The sequence below is a fragment of the Pteropus alecto genome, unplaced genomic scaffold, assembly GCF_000325575.1.
Source record: "Pteropus alecto unplaced genomic scaffold, ASM32557v1 scaffold160, whole genome shotgun sequence".
Taxonomy (NCBI): Eukaryota; Metazoa; Chordata; class Mammalia; order Chiroptera; family Pteropodidae; genus Pteropus; species Pteropus alecto.
This window is the reverse complement of record NW_006429864.1, coordinates 280,905-300,381: the sequence shown is the minus strand read 5'-3', so window position 1 is coordinate 300,381 and position 19,477 is coordinate 280,905. Positions and strand designations below refer to the sequence as shown.

At 51.8% G+C, this 19,477-nt stretch overlaps 1 protein-coding gene across 10 annotated transcripts in view; it reads left to right on the top strand.

The window, feature by feature from the left end:
* The window catches only part of EPS15L1 (epidermal growth factor receptor pathway substrate 15 like 1), an 89,138-nt gene that overhangs the window by 67,550 nt on the left and 2,111 nt on the right, over positions 1-19,477 (top strand). For 2 of the 10 annotated variants that reach the window (XM_015586763.2, XM_025043726.1), the window contains 3 exons: positions 2,519-2,651; positions 5,003-5,050; positions 15,661-15,866. The exons of 1 other annotated variant lie outside the window; for it this stretch is intronic. In XM_015586763.2, coding sequence (XP_015442249.1) covers positions 2,519-2,651; positions 5,003-5,050; positions 15,661-15,866 — 387 coding nt within the window. Of the gene's footprint in view, positions 1-2,518; positions 2,652-5,002; positions 5,051-15,660; positions 15,867-18,108; positions 18,199-19,477 lie in introns of those variants that run through there. 7 more of the 10 variants (XM_015586767.2, XM_006904249.3, XM_015586773.2 and 4 more) reach the window with 7 other exon arrangements.

The following is a 19,477-nucleotide window of genomic DNA, read 5'->3' as shown; positions in this document are numbered from 1 at the left end:
CTGGAGGGAGGCCCTTCTCCCCACGTCGCCAGCGATTTGTTGGGTCCAGCTGATCTGAGAAAGACCACAAATGTATTTTGTGTTCCTACTTTGTTTTCCGTCCCTAGGCCTGCCCCACTGTGGGGAGAATTAAAAGTGCCCCTCCTTTTTCCCCTCGCCATCTCCTGCGGTGCTTAGCCCACACCACCCTGCCCCACATCTCCTTGCCTTTGCTCTGAGGAACCAGTGTTTTTACTCGTTTCCTTTTGCTTCTACTACAGTAGTTCCCCCTTACCGTGGGGATGCTTTCTAAGACTCCCAGTGGATGCCCAAAACTACAGATAGCACTGAACCCTATGTATACTAAGTTTATTTCTGTACATAGATACCATTTCACTTAAAGGAAGCACTTTGCAGGTTCTCTCTGGCATATCTGAATTGCCAGCATCACTGTCGAGCTTTGGGGCCATTAGTAAAATAAGGGTTACGTGAACACAACCACTGCAATCCCGCAACAGTCGATCTGATCTCTGAGATGGTTCCTAAGTGACTAACAGGCAGGAGCGTGCGTCTACAGGGTGGAGACGCTGGTCAAGGGATGATTCACGCTACTCAGCATGGTGCGCAATTTAAAACTTCTGCATTATTTATTTCTAGTATTTTCCATTTAGTATTTTCAAACTTTGTTTGACCAGGGGTAACTGAGACCGAGGAAAGTGAAACCATGGATAAGGGGTGACTACCGTAGCTGCGTATCTCCTTGCTCTACTCTTCCCTAGTTATTTCCTGTATTAGTAAAAGTGGTCCCCCATGCCCATAGAAAGTGATCTTCCTTTGGGATGCCCGAGGCTCCTTCATCTGTCACATGAGATGAATTGGCCTCTCTGCGGTTCGTCCGTCTGTCAGTGGAGGGTGCTGTGCCCGGCACTATGCTGGCGCTCAAGGTGGGGGTGCACGTAGGCATGCTACCCCATCACCTGCACTCACTCGCAGCAGACATGGAGGAGAGGACCCTTGCCCTCCAGGCTGCCCAGTTAGGTGGGATGGGCCTAGAAACCCATAAGTGTGTTGTGGTGACAGGAGTCCTTTTGAGACACCTACAGGCACAGCTGGCAGGTAGGGGTGTTGGGGAGAGCTCTAGGGGCCAGAGCTAGTGAGATCCAGCTAGTCTCTGAAAAGGAAGAAAGGCTCTGGTGGACGGGGCGGGCCGAGCTCCCCAGCTGCAGACGCTGCGTGCATAAGGGCCGGGTGATGGGGCCCAAGGAGTTCCAGGGGCCAGGGAGTCTCAGGAGGGGATGAGGGAAGACAGCAGGGGTGAGGCCAAATAATTAGGTGGTGGGGGCATGATGAAGGCCCTGCATGTCTTGAAGAGTGCTTAGAGGTTACCTATGGGCAGCTAGGCAATGCAGGGCTATCTGCCTACCCATCTACCTATCTACCCATCTACCTGTCATCTCTACCTACTCAGCCACCTATCTGTCATCTCTGCTTGCTATCTACCTACATGTCTTCCCTTCTCATCTACTCACCTACCTGTCATCTCTATCTACCATTTACCTACCTATCCACTTACCTGTCTTCCCTACGCATCTGCTTGCCTACCCATCTACCTGTCATCTCTACGTACTCGCCCATGTACCTATCATCTGTCCCTACCACCTCCCTTTCTCCTTACATACCTGTCCTCTCTGCCTACTACCTACATGCCCAACCACCTACCTGTCACCTCTACCACCTCCCTCCCTACCTTCCTACCAGTCATCTCTACCTACTGTCTACCTACCTATCCACCTACCTGTCATCTCAACTTACATCTACCTACCTCCTACCTGCCTGTCATCTCTACCTACCATCTACCCATTCACCCACCCATCTTCCATGCATATGTCTGTTGCTGGGGTAATGTGGTCCAGTTTGGGTTTGAGACAGTGGGGTGGTTTGGTGGTGGTAGCAGGTGTGGCAGAAGCTGGGGGAGGGTCTGGGCCAGAGGTGATAAGAACTCCACAGAGGCAGCCATGGCCTTGCCAACAGAGGTGGGGGGTGGCAGATATTCAAGGGTGGGCTCTGACTTGAGTCACTAGTTAGGGAACAGCCCCTGGGGACACACAGAGGGTCTGGTGCTATTCTGACCCTCTCCTGGAGCTGTCTATCACTGAATGAAGGGGGTGAGGGTGGGGTGTATCTCTGAAGCATGAGCAGGAGGCCCAGGGGACCCTGGGGTTATGAAACATGTCCCCATGCAGGTGGAACAGCATGTGTGGCAGGAAGCACCCTCCAGTGACACGAGCCCGTCGGGGCACGGGACTGCTCTCACCTGCTTTGTGTGCTTGCTGCCTTGTCTCTCGGGCCAGGGGACCCTGGCTGTTGAGGGTGGAGGAAAGCGGGATGTTTATGAGACACTCCAGAGCAGGGGCTGAGCTAAGTAGCCCCAAGGGTGGGGGCCTCTCCAGGCTCTTGGTACATGAGCATCTGCCTGGTGGACATCCGCTTCTCTATGTTAATGGATATTTTTGCCTCTCTTTCGTGTCCTCTCTTACAGCCCCCACCTTCTGGCCCTTTCACCTCCTCCTTTGGAGGGGCAGGATTCTCCGATGACCCCTTTAAAAGTAAACAGGATACTCCCGCTCTGCCTCCGAAGAAACCTGCTCCTCCACGGCCTAAACCGCCCAGCGGTCAGTACGCTTGCTTCTCTCGCCGCCGCCCACTCGCCCACTGTCGCAGGACGGCGGGGGACTGAGGGTCCCTTCGTTCACCAGCCCAGAATAGATCTCTGCTGTGAGGTCTGCACATGGAGCAAAAGGGTCTTCCCTCTGTCCAGTCACCTTTGTCCACTCATGGTGTGTGCCTGGAGCATACCTCCTGCCCTGTCCTGTGGGCTGGGATCCATGGGGGCCCAGGATGGTCAGTGGAAGACCCAGGGCTTAGGGCCCCTCTCGGTGCCAGGAGAGATGCCACATGATCCCTAGCTGAGCATGTGGTCAAGGCTCTGTGGCCCCTATGGCCTCCGGTGGCCCAGGGGTAGGAATGGCAGCTGAGGACCCCTCAGTCCAGTACCTGCAGACTGGTTAAGGACTCGGGGTGGGAGTCTTCCTTGGCCATGTTTGACTTGCGAGGAGGCAGGACGTCTGGGACTCCATTTTGTTCTGCTTCTGCCCTGGCATCTTGGCAGATGGCTCCAAGCAAGGGGTTTTCTACAGACCCCGCTTCACCTGGCTTTTGCTGGTGCTGCAACTTCACTCAGCTGTGGCCCTGGGTCCCCCTGAGGATTCTGGGTACTTTTAAGTCATGCCTGGGGTCTTTCTTATGTGGTTGTGATAGGCCCATATGCCAGCTTACCAGACTCAAAAGCAGCAGAGGGACTCAGTGCAATTTCCCAGTCCATTTACCCATCCCCCTCCTGTGTTCTCAGTGTCCTGGCTGCCACGTCTCTTTCATTCGCTGGTCTCCAGGCAAGGTCTCATCCATACTGCCCCTGTACTGTGGGTCCTCCCTTGTTCCTCCTTCCCGCCTGAGCCTGCTCCTTCCCTTTAGTCTGCCCTGGGGGCCCCACTTTGTGTCATCATTGCAGGTCCCCCAGCTCTCTAGTTACAACAGTTCTCTAGTTACCAGTGGGTTCAAGGCTGACCAGTCTTCCTATACGAGGTCCACCTGTCAGTAGAGACAAGCAGAGGGCAAGTTATTTTTAAAATGTTGCCTCTCCCCTCGTGTCACCTGGGCCAGAGCTTTCTCTCAAGAGGATGGGCATCCCACCTGCAGAGCCCAGTTTGGCCTCCTTTTGGGTGAGTCATAAGAGAAAGTCCAACCATGGGCTGGGTGGATTTATAACAGATTTTGTGTGAACTGGAAGCAGAAACAGATGCATAAAGAGATCACGTCTGTCAGTCACACATCAAAGGCATTTACCTTAAAACAGGAGAGAAAAGCAAAAACAGAGGAACTCCCTTCCATCTGTGAGAGGCCACGTGTACCTTAGATGTAGGCAGAGGCTTTTAGAGGACCCTTGACAGTCTCCTGATAGAACAGCATTGGGCCTCCTCACTCGCCCTGAGAGATGGGAGCCAGAGCACACAGGCATGCACGCACGCACATGCATGCATGCAGTTCATGCACACACATGCCTGTGTGCAGACACATACTTGCACGCACACATTCACATGCATACACCCTCACACACCCACTCACCTGCATGCACACTGCACAGGTACACACGCTCTTGTGTGAGTGTACGTGCATACACATGCACACACCCGCCGAGCAGTGCAACACTCATCAGGTCATGCAGAGGAGCTGCTTCCTTCACCAGCAGGCGCATGCAGAGCTTCACTCTCGGGGTTCCCTGGAGACTCTCACCTCGGCCTTATCCCCTCACTTGAACCAGTGCTCACTCTGCTTTGAACTTGCCCTCCGTGTCTCCTCCCTTGGGTCTCCCTCTGTGAGCCTGCCCACCCCATTTTGGCTTCTTTTTTCAGTGTGCCATGCACTTAGGGACCAGGGATCAGGTGACCTCCTTGGAACTGGTTTCAGAGCTCAGGCTTTTTAGAGAGTCTTGTACACTTAGGAGGGTTTGGGCATGAATCCGGGGGCCTCAGGCTGTGTTCGCTCGTGGGTTTGAACTGCCGCATCAGTGCTCTGCCGTGGCCTACAAGGTGCCCCAGGTATCCTGTTCACGTCCAGACCTTCAGGAAGCACTGGGGCAGGCCCTAGCAAGACCTGAAGGAAAATCAGGACAGGCACTGTGATGCCCTTATTTTTTTTTACTGGAAGAGGAAAAGGAAGTGAGAGGTCACATGTGCCACCCAAGATCATGCATCAGGGTGGCAGCAGGGCCAGCTCGACCTGTTTACCTGCCTCCCCCCAACACCCCGGGCCTCCCACCCCCCATAGGCAGCCGTAATGAGAATCATGCCGTGAGGTTCCGGGTGCTCTGGAAGACTGTCAATGCGGGCTTGGTGTTTACTCTGTGAGCGGCAACAACGTGTCCACGTAGAGGCCTGAATGTCTCTTGTCTGATTCTCTTACCTAGAAGCGATGGCTGAACAGAAAAGCTCTGCACTGTACACGCTGCTGGGTGGTAGGTACACACCGCGTGGCGGTTGTTCGAGCACTTTCAGTGGCTTTTTGCTGTGATTTCATACTAACCTCTAACATTAGCCATGGAAACTATAAGCATTGCAATACATTTAAACACAATGTTGACCCAGCGATTCAGGTTTTTGAGTCGCATTTGGGGGCAAGCATTGGGCAATTTGGAGATGCAGAGGAAGGTGTCTGCCCCATGCTGCTTCTCTGGTCGAGGAAATAATAGAAGCCCAGCTGTGCACCTTTCCCTCCCCACTTCCGTCCACACTACGCAGAACAAGGCCGCTTAAACCAGGAGCATCCCCAAAGTTACCTGGTTATTAGAAGGACAGGTTGGCAGATAGTGAAGCAGCAAGTCCTGCTCACAGCGTTCGTTATGAGAACACTAGGCACGCCTCTTGTTCTCTTGGCTGCTTAAGATGGGAGGCAGCCAAGAGCATGTCCGAGTGTTGGGGTTTTCTTTTTTTTTTTTTTTTTGAAAGAAACATTAAAGTTCAACAATTTGAAAGTGAGGGAATGGAATGTGCTTTTCTGCTTTTCTCGCTGACCCAGCCTTTTCCTGCTTGGAGAGGCCACATGGCCAGCACATCAGAGGTAGCCGCCTTCACCTGGGAGTGCCGCGTGATCGCACTCCAGGGCCTTCCTGACACGTGGCAGGGGAAGCAATCCCTGCATGGCTGAGTGGGAAGGCGAGGTGGGGCTCCCGGGGGCCCTGTGGCTCTGGAGGCCAAGTTGTCATCCCGTGGACACAGGTGGAGTGGGCTATCCAGACTGCCCAGTGATAGCGGTTTTACTTGCCAACCAAACATGCAGCTTCGTACCTGCAGTCACAAAAACCAAGGTGCTGGAACAGGCTTTTCCGACATCTTGCCACCCTGTATGTGACATGGGTCCGAGGTTGCCGCTTTCCCACCTGGGGCTTGTCCATCCCAGGGGGCCCAGAGGTTTCTAGAACGTGGCAGATCTCTGCATCTGGAGTTGGCTCCACGTGTGAGGCCTGGGAAGGCGAATCTGATGCTATTCTCCTTGGCCTCTGGGTCACCTGTGCTGCTAGGATCCAGGGTGCCCACTGGATCAGGCTGGTTTCTGGACATTGGGCTCGTGTTCCAGTCCCGCCACCCATCTCCCTGAGGGGTTCAGGGCAAGCATCTTAACCTTCCTGAGCCTCACTTTCCCCATCCAAGCACAAGACCAACTCTGGCCTAACAGGTGCCTGTGTGGGTAGAGTGCCTGCACAGGGATCACCCATGATGTGTGTGACGTGCATCAATCAACCCGCCCCGGGGTGTGGGGCCAGGACACCGAGTCCCCCTTCCTCAGGCTCCTTGCCCGGGGAAAGACCAGGGCTGGACTGTATGTGCTCAGGGTTTATCAGAGGTTCTTTCTCTCCACCAGGCTGTAGTTTAGCAGAAATCTTTGCAGTTGCGTAAAGGCAGAGCGTGGGTAGTTGAACTACAAAGAGGGCTCCAGGGGCCTCTCTGGCGAAGTTTAGCTACGTTGCTCATAGGGGACCAAATGCACATTTGGGTCTGAGTCACGCGTGGTGTTTTGCATATACTAGAAGCTGCAGTTTACACATTCCGAGGAATTGTTTTTTGTTTTGTTTTCTTTTAGCCTGATTGAGGTTTAATTGACATGCCATAAACACATGTATTTAAGTGTCAGCCTGTCCAGTCATGGTGGGGGACCCTCCACTTGGGAGCCTTCCCGAGGTTTCCAGGAGAAAGTTCTAGTGTCATACTCAAGTGACTGGAGCAGCCCACAGCTGGCCATCTGTTTTCAACTCCGAATACTCAGTTCTCTTTTGACCTCAGCCAAAAAGCGTGCCCTCGAGGACCATCAAGTCACCCTCTAGGACACTCAAGAGGCTTTGGCTCTGAATTCTCTGTGCCTGGAGGTCTTTTCTAGAAAGGTCTATCAAGGTATTCAGTAACCAGCAGGTGTCTGTTTGGGGTGGAGAGAATTAGTTTCTTCCAGGCAGATGCAAATCAGACGCTGCCGAAACCTGTCAGTTAGAGTCAGCGCACGCACACCTCCCCAGGTAAACAGTGTGTATTTTCTGCAACGGGCAGAGATCGAGATCAGTCAGAACTCACCGCTGAAGAGTTTCTAGGTAAAAGTTGTTGATTTGCAAAGGGAGAAACAGATTTTTTTTCAAGTGCAGGAAATGGCTGTGTGGGTGTCAGTGATTGGGCCTCGCGCCCCGCGGCGACAGATAGCGGGACCCTGCGCCCGGCCCCACCCTTGCCACTTCCTGCAAGTGCAGCCCTGCATTGCGGTTCCTGCAGTGCCTGGGTGACACCAGCTAGCGCGCCTTCACCACTAACCAGCCAGTCACCTTTAACCTCTCCCCAATTTAATTGTCCTTTTATTACTGCTAATGACCTTTTCACCCACAGAATAAAGCCAAGCACACACTTATGAGGTCTTTTTTCCCTTTTCCCCTTTCCCATCACCCTTCTGACAAACACAGGTAAACAAGATACCATTTAACCTGTGTCCTGTGTAATTCGAACATTTTTCAGAAAAAAAAAAAATCATTTTTGTTCTAGAGCACAAGTCCCCTCCTATCACCTGTGTGTGGGCTCCACACAGAGTAACTGGCTTTGGGTTATTTCTTTTGGGCTGTTTTCTGGTTGCCACTCACTCAAGGACCAGCCTGCTCACTTGTCGGTCACCTTGACCGTTGAGAGAGCTGCCATGCAGGACGTGGTCACAGAGGAAGCCCCGAGTTCCTGACTGACACCAGCCCGGGCGTGCGATTGGCTCGCCCCGTGTTCCGAGAGGCCGGGCTCGGGCAAAAGCAGGGTGGTCATCCTTCACCCTGTGGTCCTGACCTCCTGTTTATTACACAAGATCCACTCTTAAAATGGCTTCTCCAGTTGAGCCGTGCGGTTAGCACCTCAGCCTTGAACTTAACTACTTTAATTCCGTTCCCACGATGATTTCAAAGAGATAATTCGGTGGGTACATGTAAAGTTCTAGAATGGGACAAGCGGTTCACCGCCAATTTCAGAAGCCTGGAAAATTCCTTTACTGCTGGCTATACATTGGAGCTCACCTTTCCCACACACTGGGAGGTCTGTGCCAGGCTGGATGTGCCCCCCTGATGACAAGTGCTCGAGAGCCAGTGGGCCCCTGCTCCCCACAGAGGGAGAAACATCATTTTCCTTTCAGCCTCATAAAAGTAAAATGCCTGGAGATGGATTATACTTTGGGTGAATTTCTGTTCTTCAAAGTCGGCTGAGTTTGAAAATAGAAGCATTTGCCTATGTTAGCGCACACCCACCCTCCCGCACACAGAGGGGTGGATTGAGTGGGAGTCAAGTGACATAGTTGTCACCTGTTGCAGTGGAGTGCAAATGCAGAGGCTTGGGGTCCTGGAGCACAGGAGTTGGGACTCAGCCAGCCAGGGTCTTGGCGGGGCATGGGGTGGGTTGCAGACTCAGCCTGGACCCCCATCCTGTATCCGAGCATGGGTGTGAACAGACAGGAGCCACCATCCTGCCCCCGGCCCCCTCCCCAGCCACCGTGGAGGTCTCGCGTACCTGCTGCCAGGCCTCCCCCAGCCCCTTGGTTCCACCTGCAGCAAAGTGAGGGACCCAGGAATATGCTTCCTGTGTGGCCCCGCTTTTCCGATGGGATGAACATGGCCCCTCATCTTTTCTTTGAGAAGAAAAGCACTGAGTGCTGAGTTCAGAGCACTGAGTCAGTCCCTCTCCCTCCACCACTGTCAACTGAAAACTAGCATGTGTGTGATTGTTGGGGGCGGGAGGTGATGGACATAACGAGAGTGAGCATGGGGGTCCCCCATTCTGCTACAGGCTCTCCTGACCCCCTGAACTGCTCCCACAGCAGGGGGGAGCTCCTGGCGGGCTCTGCACCTTGCACTCCAGTGCACACACGCCTTCTAACCGCTTCCAGACCTGCCGCGTGGCACCCTGGTGATTTTCTTAAATGTGGGCACGCACGGTGCCTCTCTGCCCAAGCAGAGGTGGCGTCCTGGCAGCGTCGGCGCTCCTCTGGAGGGAGGAACAAAGGCTGGGCCCCTGAGCTGCAGACTCAGCGCCCCCACCCCCACCTGGCTGCTGTGTAGTTAGCGTCTCCCTGTGCCCCCCGAGGCCCTGAGTTCCTCCGTGGGGGTGGCCGGGTTGGCACACGACACAGGTGGCTTCTCCAGCAGAGTGTGTCGAAGGTGCAAATCAGAAAACAAATGTGATTTTTCAAAAAGCAGAACCACGAAACCTTGCAGTCTGCATTTCTTTTGTCATGAAGACTGACTTGGGATCTATAAATTCACTTGTGCATCACACAGCCCCCTTTCTGGTTTTGCCGCAGAGCTAAAGTAGTCTCTACCAGGTTTCTTACAAATGTCACAGGAGCCTTTCGTGGAAACCTTGAAACTTGTATTTCTCACTCCAAAGGGCTTTTGTCTTTGGAGGACCCAAGATTTGTGGCTATTTCAATCCCGTTTTCCCTTTTCTTTCTAACGGTGGGTGACCTCACATCCACTGGGCTCGACACCTAGTGCAATTTCCACGATCTCTGACCACTCCAGACACCTTCTGGAGGATGGAAAACACACCAGTTGTGGGGGAGCCTGGGGGATAATAGTAAATATTTGTTCAGCTTTCTCAACAATTCAGAACCAAACCTCATCCTGTTCCCTTCAATGCATTAAGCAAATTTTCTTAAAATTCGGTAAATATTTTTAGTGGAAAATCTCAACGCTCTGATGGTGGGACCTCAGATTTTATCTGTGGGGCTGTGCTACTTGGCACAGCTTTGATCTGTGTGCAGCAGTGAGTGCAGGGCTGAGTCTGCAGGACTGCTGGCCTGTAGACCGGTGAGGTGGTCCTGTGTGTCCTCGCCTTCTACATCCCACCGCAGCGGGAGCCAGAGGAAACGTGGATACGTGTTGGCGAAAAGCAGTCTTTCTTAGTGAAAAGTTCCCAAGCGGTTGTGAATTCGAAGCTTGTACCCCGGACAGCCGTGTTCTTTCTCCCCACATCCCCCAATTCGGCTTTTTTGCTGGGAGTGTGGGCGGTGGGAAGGGAGGAGCCAAGGGCACATGGAGTGCCCCCTCCCCAGCCACAGATGTTCCATGCGGTATGATTCGAAGAAGCCTGATGGTTGTGTGGGAGTCCCGTATTATGTAGGATGGGTGACAATTGCATGGGTGTTATGTGTTGCATAGGATGGTGACAGTTGAGTGGGAGTACCAGTTGTGTAGAATGATTGACAGTTGTGTATAGGTCCCACGTTGTGTAGGGTGAGTGACAGTTGTATGGACGTCCCACATTGGGATAAATGGCAGTTGTGAGAACGTCCTTTGTTGTGTAGGGTAATAGCTGAGGTGGGGCAGCTGTCCTGACCACAAACCTTTGTTTTTTATTTTTTTGTTTTGTTCTGCTGTTTTCGTATTTATCTCTCATCTACAGAACTACATTTTCCAACTGCAGCCCTGAATTTTACAAACAACCCAGCAAGTGTCTGTTCGGGATGAATATACACATTCACACACACTCACTTGTACATTTTATTTTTTTATTAATCAGATATATTGAGACCTTAAATCACCCAAAACCTCTCACTCTCCTCCTAAGAATTTCGAACGAGAGAATCAGCCTCCTTTCGGGGTTCTCAGTGTTTGCATTTTCTGAAGTTTGTTGGGGATGCGTATTTGTGTTCTGTTGTTTTTCCATGCGCCGGCTCTCGGGGACCCTTCCCGGCCGGGGTTTCCTGAAAAGCGTGTTGGGAAAAGCAGAACTGGGAGCTTCGCTGCCAGCAGCTCGTTCTGGAATCACTGCCCAGGTCCCGACACCTTCGTCGATCTCAGCCCGGGGGGGCTCTCGGGCCTCGAGAAGTTAAGAAATAGGAGAATTAAAGACAGTTCTACCAGGGTGGAGCCGGCCACCGAGTTTTTTTTTTAACAGCACACACTGTGGTAAACCATCGGGTTCATATTGTTTTTGCTGAAGGCAGTCCTGTGTGCGGTTTCGGTGCACCGCTTGGGTAACTGTTGAAACTGCTGCGGTTTGAAATAAGCCCTTATTTTGCCTTCTCTTCAGTCTTGCGTCCTCCTCTCTCCTGTTCATGAAAACTCCTCTAGGTGTTGGAGAATCACTGTGGGTGCCAAGTCAGCAGCCTGCAGCCCCCAGGGAGGGGTCTCTATTTTGACTTCGGTCATCACCTCCTGCTACGCTAAGTGGTTGGTGGTTCCCTGAGCAGAAATCTAGGAATGTGACACCAAATCATGCATGCCAGCCATCATCCTAGTTAGCTGCTGTACCAATTTTTAAAAAATGTTCCCTTCTCTGAAATGGGCTTCAGTCGTGATCTTTTCTCGTGGTACCATGAAAAGGCATAAAACTGCCGTGAGTTTACTCAGGGACACGAAGGCAAGTTTAAAGTGACTGTCACGTTCGAGATAAGCTATACCTCAGAAAATCGGAAAAAGGATTAAGGATTTAGCAGAAGTGGTTACATAAAAGTAGGAACTAGACCCAGAATGTTTTAAAAGTACAGCTGCTAAAAATAAATGGGGATGCAGAGAGGGAAGTTTGGGCCCAGGGCTGTCCTGGCGTGTGTCCTCTGCAGAAAGCCTCTGGTCACAAGCAGTGTGTCAGCCTAACCGGGAACGCCCCCGATTTTGCAAGCGTCAAGTCCAATAATTCAGCTTTATGTTGAAGCACAAAAACAGACAACTGAGAAAAAACCGTTGTTTTTTTTCCCGCCCCCCCGCCCCCTGAAAACAAGAGCAGTTGATGTGCCCTGGTTTCATATTAACACAGTCATGATTTCTAAATAACAACGGTTTCGGCAACAGAGCAAAACCAGGCATGGGCAATTCTCGATGTGAACGATGCTTTTCATCTCCCCATCATCTCTCTTTGTCGGAAACCTCAGTTTCAAATCCTAGCAGGCTGGATTCGTAACGGCCCGCCCCGAAAACAATTTTTTAAAAACCCCAAGCCAGGAGAGGAAGATCTTATTGAAAGGAAGAAAAAAAGCACAGAAAAGGGTGTTGTATTTGAACACTTGGACCCCTGGTGGGGTCGGCCGACCTCTTTATCCTGCTTAGACCTCTGCCCTTTTTAACCAGACCCTGCAAGGAATGCTCTAGAAGTCATGCAGTTGCCACCTTGAACTTGCTGCCAGAACCAGGGACTGTGCCCTGCCCTGTGACTCTTAGCCTGTCCCTGACAGCTCTTTTTCCCGTGTTGGAATTCTGCTCTTTAGTCCATCATTTTCGTTTTCAGTAAAGAGCCCGAGAGTGCACCAGTGAATATTGTCCTTTCTTGCAAAGGGGGGAAGCTGGATGTCCTTTATTCCTTCCTAGCTTCCCAGAGTTTTTCTCCCAAAGAGCTTTGAGTCCCTAGGGAGGGTCCTATGGAGCCTGTATGGTGGCATCTGGCCCAGGAGGACCCCGGAGGGCTGGCTGGTTGGCACCGTGGGTGGGGCAGCATTTACTGGCACCTGCAGTGCACTGAGCTCCACTGCACATGTGCAGCTGACCCTTGGGCCCCCTCCCTGGTGTGCTGGAGCCAAGACCAGGACAGAAGTCAGCACCTTGGGAGGCGGCCAAGGCAGTGGGGCAGCCTGCAGGGGAGGAGTGAGCCCTGGAGAGGGAGCCAGAGGAATGGAGAGGAGGGAGAGAGACCAGCAGGGCTGGACAGTGCAGGGCAGTCAGGACAGAAGTGGCTATGGAAAGGAAGCCAGGGGTGGCCAGGCCACAAGGTCAGTATCCCTTCCCTGTGTGACCCAAGCCTGCATTCTCATCCCTCTGGACGCTGTCCCACAAGGCACCCCTTTGGGTCTTTGGGGGTCCTTGCTCACACTGGCACAGTGTCCAGATGAGGGCTGGTCTTCTTGGACACAAAGTGGCTGCAGGTGCTCCAGAACACGCACACAAAACCTCTCAGTGTGCTCTGTATGAGAGCGTGTGTGTCTATTCACCATCAAGCCTCAGATGGTGCTGCTGCCTGGGGTTTGGTGGTCTCCATAGGGCAACTCTTCCAGAGCTTCGGGGCCTCTGAGCCAACCACCCCATGAGAGGACCTGCTGTACATCCTCTCTGGGGGATGACACCTGCCACCCTCACATGTGGCCCTGCTCTGCTGTGGGAAACGGGTACAGAGGGTTGGAGGAGATGGGATAGGTGCCAGGACAGGGAACTTTGCAGATGCAGTGGGAAGGGGAAGGGGCTGTGGAGCATCTGGAGGGGAGGGTGCCCAGGTGCATAGCAGAGCTGCAGTCGGGGTCCCTAGTTTCCTTGTGAGGTCCATGGGGTGCCCAGCTAGCCTGATCTACAGGCGGTGGAGCTGCACTGGCCGAGTTCTGACTCCCGGGGGCCCAGAGCATCCCTCAGCCTCTCAGAAGGGCCGGATCACGTGTGGCACGCTTACTGCCTGCTGGGCTTAGGAGCTATTGGGGGCCGCCCAGTTTTTTTGGTAAAAGGCTAGATAATATTTTCAGCCCTGCAGGCTTTACATTTCCTTTCCCAAGTGCCCAACTCTGTTGTCATGGATGAAAGCAGCCACAGAGGACCAATGAATGAACTGGCACAGCTAATTGGCATGGGTACCATTAAAGCATGACTTAGAAAAGCAGGCGGTCCCCTGGGGCCAGCCTCCGCTCTCCATTACTACTCAGGCCACCACACAGGGCCGGCCTTCATTACCCCTGTGTGAGTTTGCTGGGGCTGCCATGACTAAGTGCCACCGATGGGGCGGCTTACACAACAGACATTTTGGAGGCTAAAAGTCTGAGATCAAGGTGTTGGCAGAGTCGGTTTCTCCTGAGGCCTCTCCTGGACTTGTAGATGGCTGCCTTCCTCCTGTGTCCTCACATGGCGCCTCCTGCTCCCCCATCCCCCCCCACCGTGTGTCTGTGTCTTCATCTCCCCTTCTTGTAAGGACTCCAATCAGAGTAGATCAAGGACCACCACAATGACCTCATTTTAATCACCTCTTTAAAGGCCTTCTCTCCAAATACAGTCACATTCCGAGGTCCTGGGGTTGGGGATCTCGATATAATGAGTTGGAAGGGGAAGCGCAATTCATCCCACAACAACCCCATTTCATGGACTGTGAAACTGAGGCTGAGAAGGCAAGGTCCAGCCGGGTGGTTGCTGTGCTCGGCACCGTCTTCCTGGGGTACATCTGGGCCTGCCCCACTCTCTCCCAGGGTGGGGCTGGAAGGCCTGAATGTAGGCGCCAGGGAATGGGGATGTCTCAGGGGCTTCCCTAAGACGGTGAAGGCGTTTGAGTGGGGAGCGCATTCTGGATAGCCAGCCCAGCCCTAAAGAAGCCCTGGGTTTGGAAGTGCATTAGGAAGGAGGTCCCGCACAGGCCCGGCAGAGTTGTTGGGGTGAGCTTGGGCAGGGGCTGGTGTGTGCTGTAGGGGCCTTCGGGATTCATCATGGGGCCGGGGGAACCAGGGGCGCACGGGCCCTTCTGTTGAATGAAGTTTTATTCATTGTGGTCCCGATGTTGGGAGTAACCTGGGCCACAAATCCAGCAGATCCCCAAGTATCGTCAAGTGGGGCCTCCCATTGTGAAGCGGGCCTGGAGAGGTGTCTGATTCTCATGGAACTTTCTGGCAGGATGGCAGGACTTGTTGGCAGAAGTTACCTGTCCTTAGGCTACACACACCCCCAACCGTGGTCTCACAGCCTCATTTCTCTCCAATTCTAAACACCTTTCTCCTTCGACTCTGCTGAGGTCTCCTTTCCTGGGACCAGGCATCCTAGAGCCACCCTCACAGCGAGAGCCCAGAAAGGCCCAACCCTGCCCTTTGGAGCCACCAGCGGGAAAGGGACAGAAGCAGGAGCTGAAAGAATTTATACCTAGGACAGCAGAGCAGGAGGGTCAGGGGTGGGGGGACTGTCTGGTAAGCTGCCTCCAGATCCTCACAGCTAACACAGCTAATATTCCACAGTGTGAAACGAGTCCCCCCATTTCAATAGCAAATACTTTTTTTATTGTGGGAAGCTTGCAGTGTATTTTTCTGCTCAGCCATGATTTTTTTTTTGATTTGTTTTTATTCAACGTGATGATAAATGTTGCCACGCTAAAATGAATCACTTTGAAACTCGCCTACATGTAAACTGTTTTAAAGAGAGCTATAAATTTTAGCTAACGAGTCCCCCCATTTCAATAGCAAATACTTTTTTTATTGTGGGAAGCTTGCAGTGTATTTTTCTGCTCAGCCATGATTTTTTTTTTTTGATTTGTTTTTATTCAACGTGATAATAAATGTTGCCACGCTAAAATGAATCACTTTGAAACTCGCCTACATGTAAACTGTTTTAAAGAGAGCTATAAATTTTAGCTGTGGCGGGGGAGGGGGGCAGTCATCTGAAGTGGTTTTTCTGGTATCGCCTACAAACCGTGAAGCTTGGATAAAGCAAGAGATCCAGCCATTCCCCAGCCCCGGGGTCCCTTCCCCGAGCAGCATTCCAAGTCTTTCCTAGGAAAGGGGTCAGGGTGTCCCTGTGGGCACTCACCCCCCAGCCTGCTCAGTCAGGAGTCTGTTCGGTCTGTGGTCAGTAACTTGTATTTCTTTTTTTTTTTTTTTTCTTTCTCCTAAACTTTCCAGGTAAAAGTACACCTGTAAGCCAGCTGGGTTCTGCAGACTTTCCCGACTCCCCCGACCCATTCCAGCCGCTTGGGGCTGACAGCAGCGACCCGTTCCAAAATAAAAGGGGGTTTGGGGACCCGTTTAGTGGAAAAGATCCATTTGCTCCCTCCTCTTCAGCTAAGCCTTCTAAAGCCTCTTCCCTGGGCTTTGCAGACTTCACCTCTGTAAGTTGAGTTCGCCACCGCCGCGCCACCCCCTCCCCATCTGCTTGCAGCTTCTTTGGGGCTGTTTTTTGGCTTACATCTCCTGGTACCTCATGCCATCGCCCGCGTTATTTATTCTGTACTGCTGCTTTCTGTAAGAAAAAAAAAAAATGTTTCTCAATAAAAGAGCGCTATGGTTTGGATACTCTGTGATGAGGGCACGTGTCCTTTTAGCACGGTGGCCGAATCTGCCTCTCTTTGTCTTTCCCGGTCAACTCTCTCTGTCTTGTTTCTCTCACCCAGAGGCAATTGTTTGTTGATTTTTGGAAGCCGAGATGTCAGATGCTTCCGAAGTATGAAAGCAAGATTGTAAAAGTTACGTTAGAGTCTTGCTGTCCCCACAAAGATCTCTGTGCCAGAGTTCTGATGGTCCCACCCAGTGTGTTTTGAGCAGCAGGTATGAATCGAAGGACCCAGGCAGGGTGTGTGAAGGAAAAGCAGTTTGGCTTTTTAAAAACTTTTATTTCAGTTACCAGCTCCGATGAAAAAAGAAATCCAACCTAGAACAACCGTTGGCTCTCAAGTTCTGCCCTTTTGCCAAAAAAAAAAAAAAAAAAAGCCTCAAAAAGCCATTTAGCAAATGTTAAGTGCCTTTTCAGAAGCTAATCCTGGGATTTTGAAAGTCCAGCTTTGTTTCCCAGTGTGAAAAAAAGATTTCTGATTATAAAACCCTGTCACTTTAGGGTGTTTTCAGCACCCTCATCAGCACTAAAAAAAATCTTGTTCTCAAAGAACTTCAGAGTTTGTCTTCCCAGAATTAGTTTCACTGTCTGTTGTGCGCCTATGTTTCAAGAAATTTTTTTCCTTCGTTCAAGTTTGCCAAGTACCTTGTTTCCTGCTTAGGTGTGACGTGCATTATTTATAGATGTTTCAACTCCTAGAATATCCTTCTTAAAACAAGCTCTGCCATATCCGTGCCCTGTGAACACCCTATTTATTTCAGATCTACCTTGTGCCTAGCTATTCTGTGGCTTATTGAAGCCTCCCAAGACACTGCCACAGTCTTGGCTCTTGGCGACCTGTAAATATTTTACGACTGCAGTTAGCTCGGTTTTGTTGACAGCTCGTGCACACTGTGGATGTGTACAAATGAAGACGTTGTTAATAAAGCCAGAAACAAAACCTGCTTTATCTACAGTTTCTTAAATAGCACTGCGTTTGTTTTTTGCTGCAAAAAATATTAAATGCTAGTGAAAAAAAAATAGACCCATTCACGTATGACTCAGGTACTCTGTTTTGGGCAGAGCAGAAGGGTGAGTAGATTTGAATGGCAATTTGAAGAAATGACTGTTCTCTTTCTGAAATGCATAGTTCTGTTTCCTGTGGTCACCCCCCTTACCCCCTCCTGACGGCTAGTTTTTGGAAAACATAAGAAAAAGAAAAAAAACAAGGTTTCAAGCTATCGTTTGGCTTAACACTTCCGGTCATTCCAGAACAGTTATTAACTTCATTTTTAAAACACCCCTGATATTTAATCACCCTCATTTCCAGGCAGAGAATCAGCTTTTGCCCAGTCGAGACTGCAGCCCTGTTTTCTGTTTAAAGTTGATTTTCTTGCTTCGGACGCCCCAGTTTTTCCAGAGAAATCTAGAAATCAGTGAGATTTGGCCCCCTCTGATGGGGTCGGGTGCAGGAGCGGCAGGACACCTAACTGGCTTGGTTTGTTCCCCCTGGTCATATACCATAGCCCAAAAACATGGTTAAAACATGTCCCCCTTTCTGGGACTCGGGATATCTTTGTATCTTCATGGCTTCTGGGGCTTTAGCCCATCAGCCAGTGGTTTTGGGGTTTACTGGACCTTGATCTGTGCTAACTCAAAAATAGCCAAAGTTGGTTCCTCTGGTTTGTGTAATTCAGCTTTCTCAGTAAATGCCAAGGGGTCCTTAACCGCCCAGCATACTGGCACCGTGACGGTCAGATCGGATGTTCTGAGTGCTGCCAAGATGTGGTGTTTGGTCCGTGTTGGAGTTCAGGGACACCGATGTCACACACGCATCGGGTCCCACCTTGGGAACCCTGGGTCTGCCACCCTGGAACCCTCTAATTTATAAGCCCCAAGTTTCCATCAATGGGTTACTTTGTGTTTGTTCACGGGAAACCTCTCTGGGATTTCTTTTAAAAAAAACCAGCCTTTCTGTCTCAGGCGAATGTGTTTATTAGGAAGTAGCGTTTATAGGTTAGCAAAATGGCCCTTTTTTCCAGAAGTCTGCATTGAGAGCAGAGCCACTGTCAGATGGAACAAGCTTTGCGCCGTGGGCGAGTTGAATGCACTTTTAACATCAGGATAAATGAATCAACAGGAGGTAATTAGAAGTGTCCCCTGGGCTGATGCGGTGGCAGTGCCAGTGCCCTTCCATGTCTCAGGGCACCGGCGTGAGTCCCCGGTGAGGAGGGGTACCTGGGTGCCTCATGTGCAATGCCAGCTGAACTGCCGATCAATAAATCAAACCACAGCGTGTCGGTGGCGCGGGCGCCCTGGGGCCGGACTCTCAGTAGGGAAGTGCCCTTGTGCCCCACTGTGCCTCAGCCCCATGTCGGCACAAGAAGGACACAGATCAGAGGTATCCCGGATTGTGGCCCATTGCGTGACACCTCCAGGTCAAGAGGACTAGAGAGTGGCTTGGCTGAGGTGCCTCCGCCAGGGCCCAGAGAGGGTTGTCTCCTAATTCGAGACACAGAGACCCCCTTTTTCCAGTTTTCTCCCGGACATCACTATCCACTGTGCTGATCCAGTATGCACAAACCACATGCTTGACGCAAGTCTCCACACTGGGGCCTGTGCTGGCCTCAAACCAGTTCACTCGGAAGGCTTCTGGAACATTCCTATCAGCGTGTTTAATTTGAAAACGCAGATCTTTGAGCTGGCAGTGCTGTGGTGACATCCTGACGCACTCGGGCTGAGCGGAGACCGTGGTGTGGCCTCAGCTCATCATCTGACCCCTCTGTGCCTTGGTACCAGGCTTCGGTCAGGATGAGCCATGTCATCACTTGCGCGCCCCCACTCACCCCGTCTCTTGGGCTGGTTGGGGGCAGGGCCACCGGCAGCAGAGCTGTCATGCTGTCAGCAGAACCCTGGAGCCATTGCCACCAGTATTTGTTGTTTTTTCCTTGTTTTTCTCCTGATGAGGTGTTGGAAAATTCCCCGCAGAGTGCAGGGGGTGACAGAGCTTATCTGTGACCCATGGTGGAAACATGAGGGGCGGGGACCAGTTTCCAGGGACACCCATTTGACCCCTGAGCGTTTTTCTGAGCAGTTTCTCTAAAAAACCAAGACTCAACCTTTCTTCCATGCTGACCCCCCAACCTGTCCCGCCTGACTCCCTGTGCCTGTCCCACCTCCTCCTCCAGGTCACCTCTGGCTCCAGACCAGTCTCCCTCCATCCACCTCTCCCCTTCCCAGGTACCCCACCACTAGCCCTGTTTTGCCCCCACACTGGCTGTCAAGCTATGAAATATTCAAAAACTGCCAGTTCAAATATGTCATTCACTGGCCCTGGAGCCCTGGGGGCGGGGGGGGACTCAGCCTCTTTCTGGGGCTTGCAGCCTGTCTTGGTCCAGCCCCTCACACCCC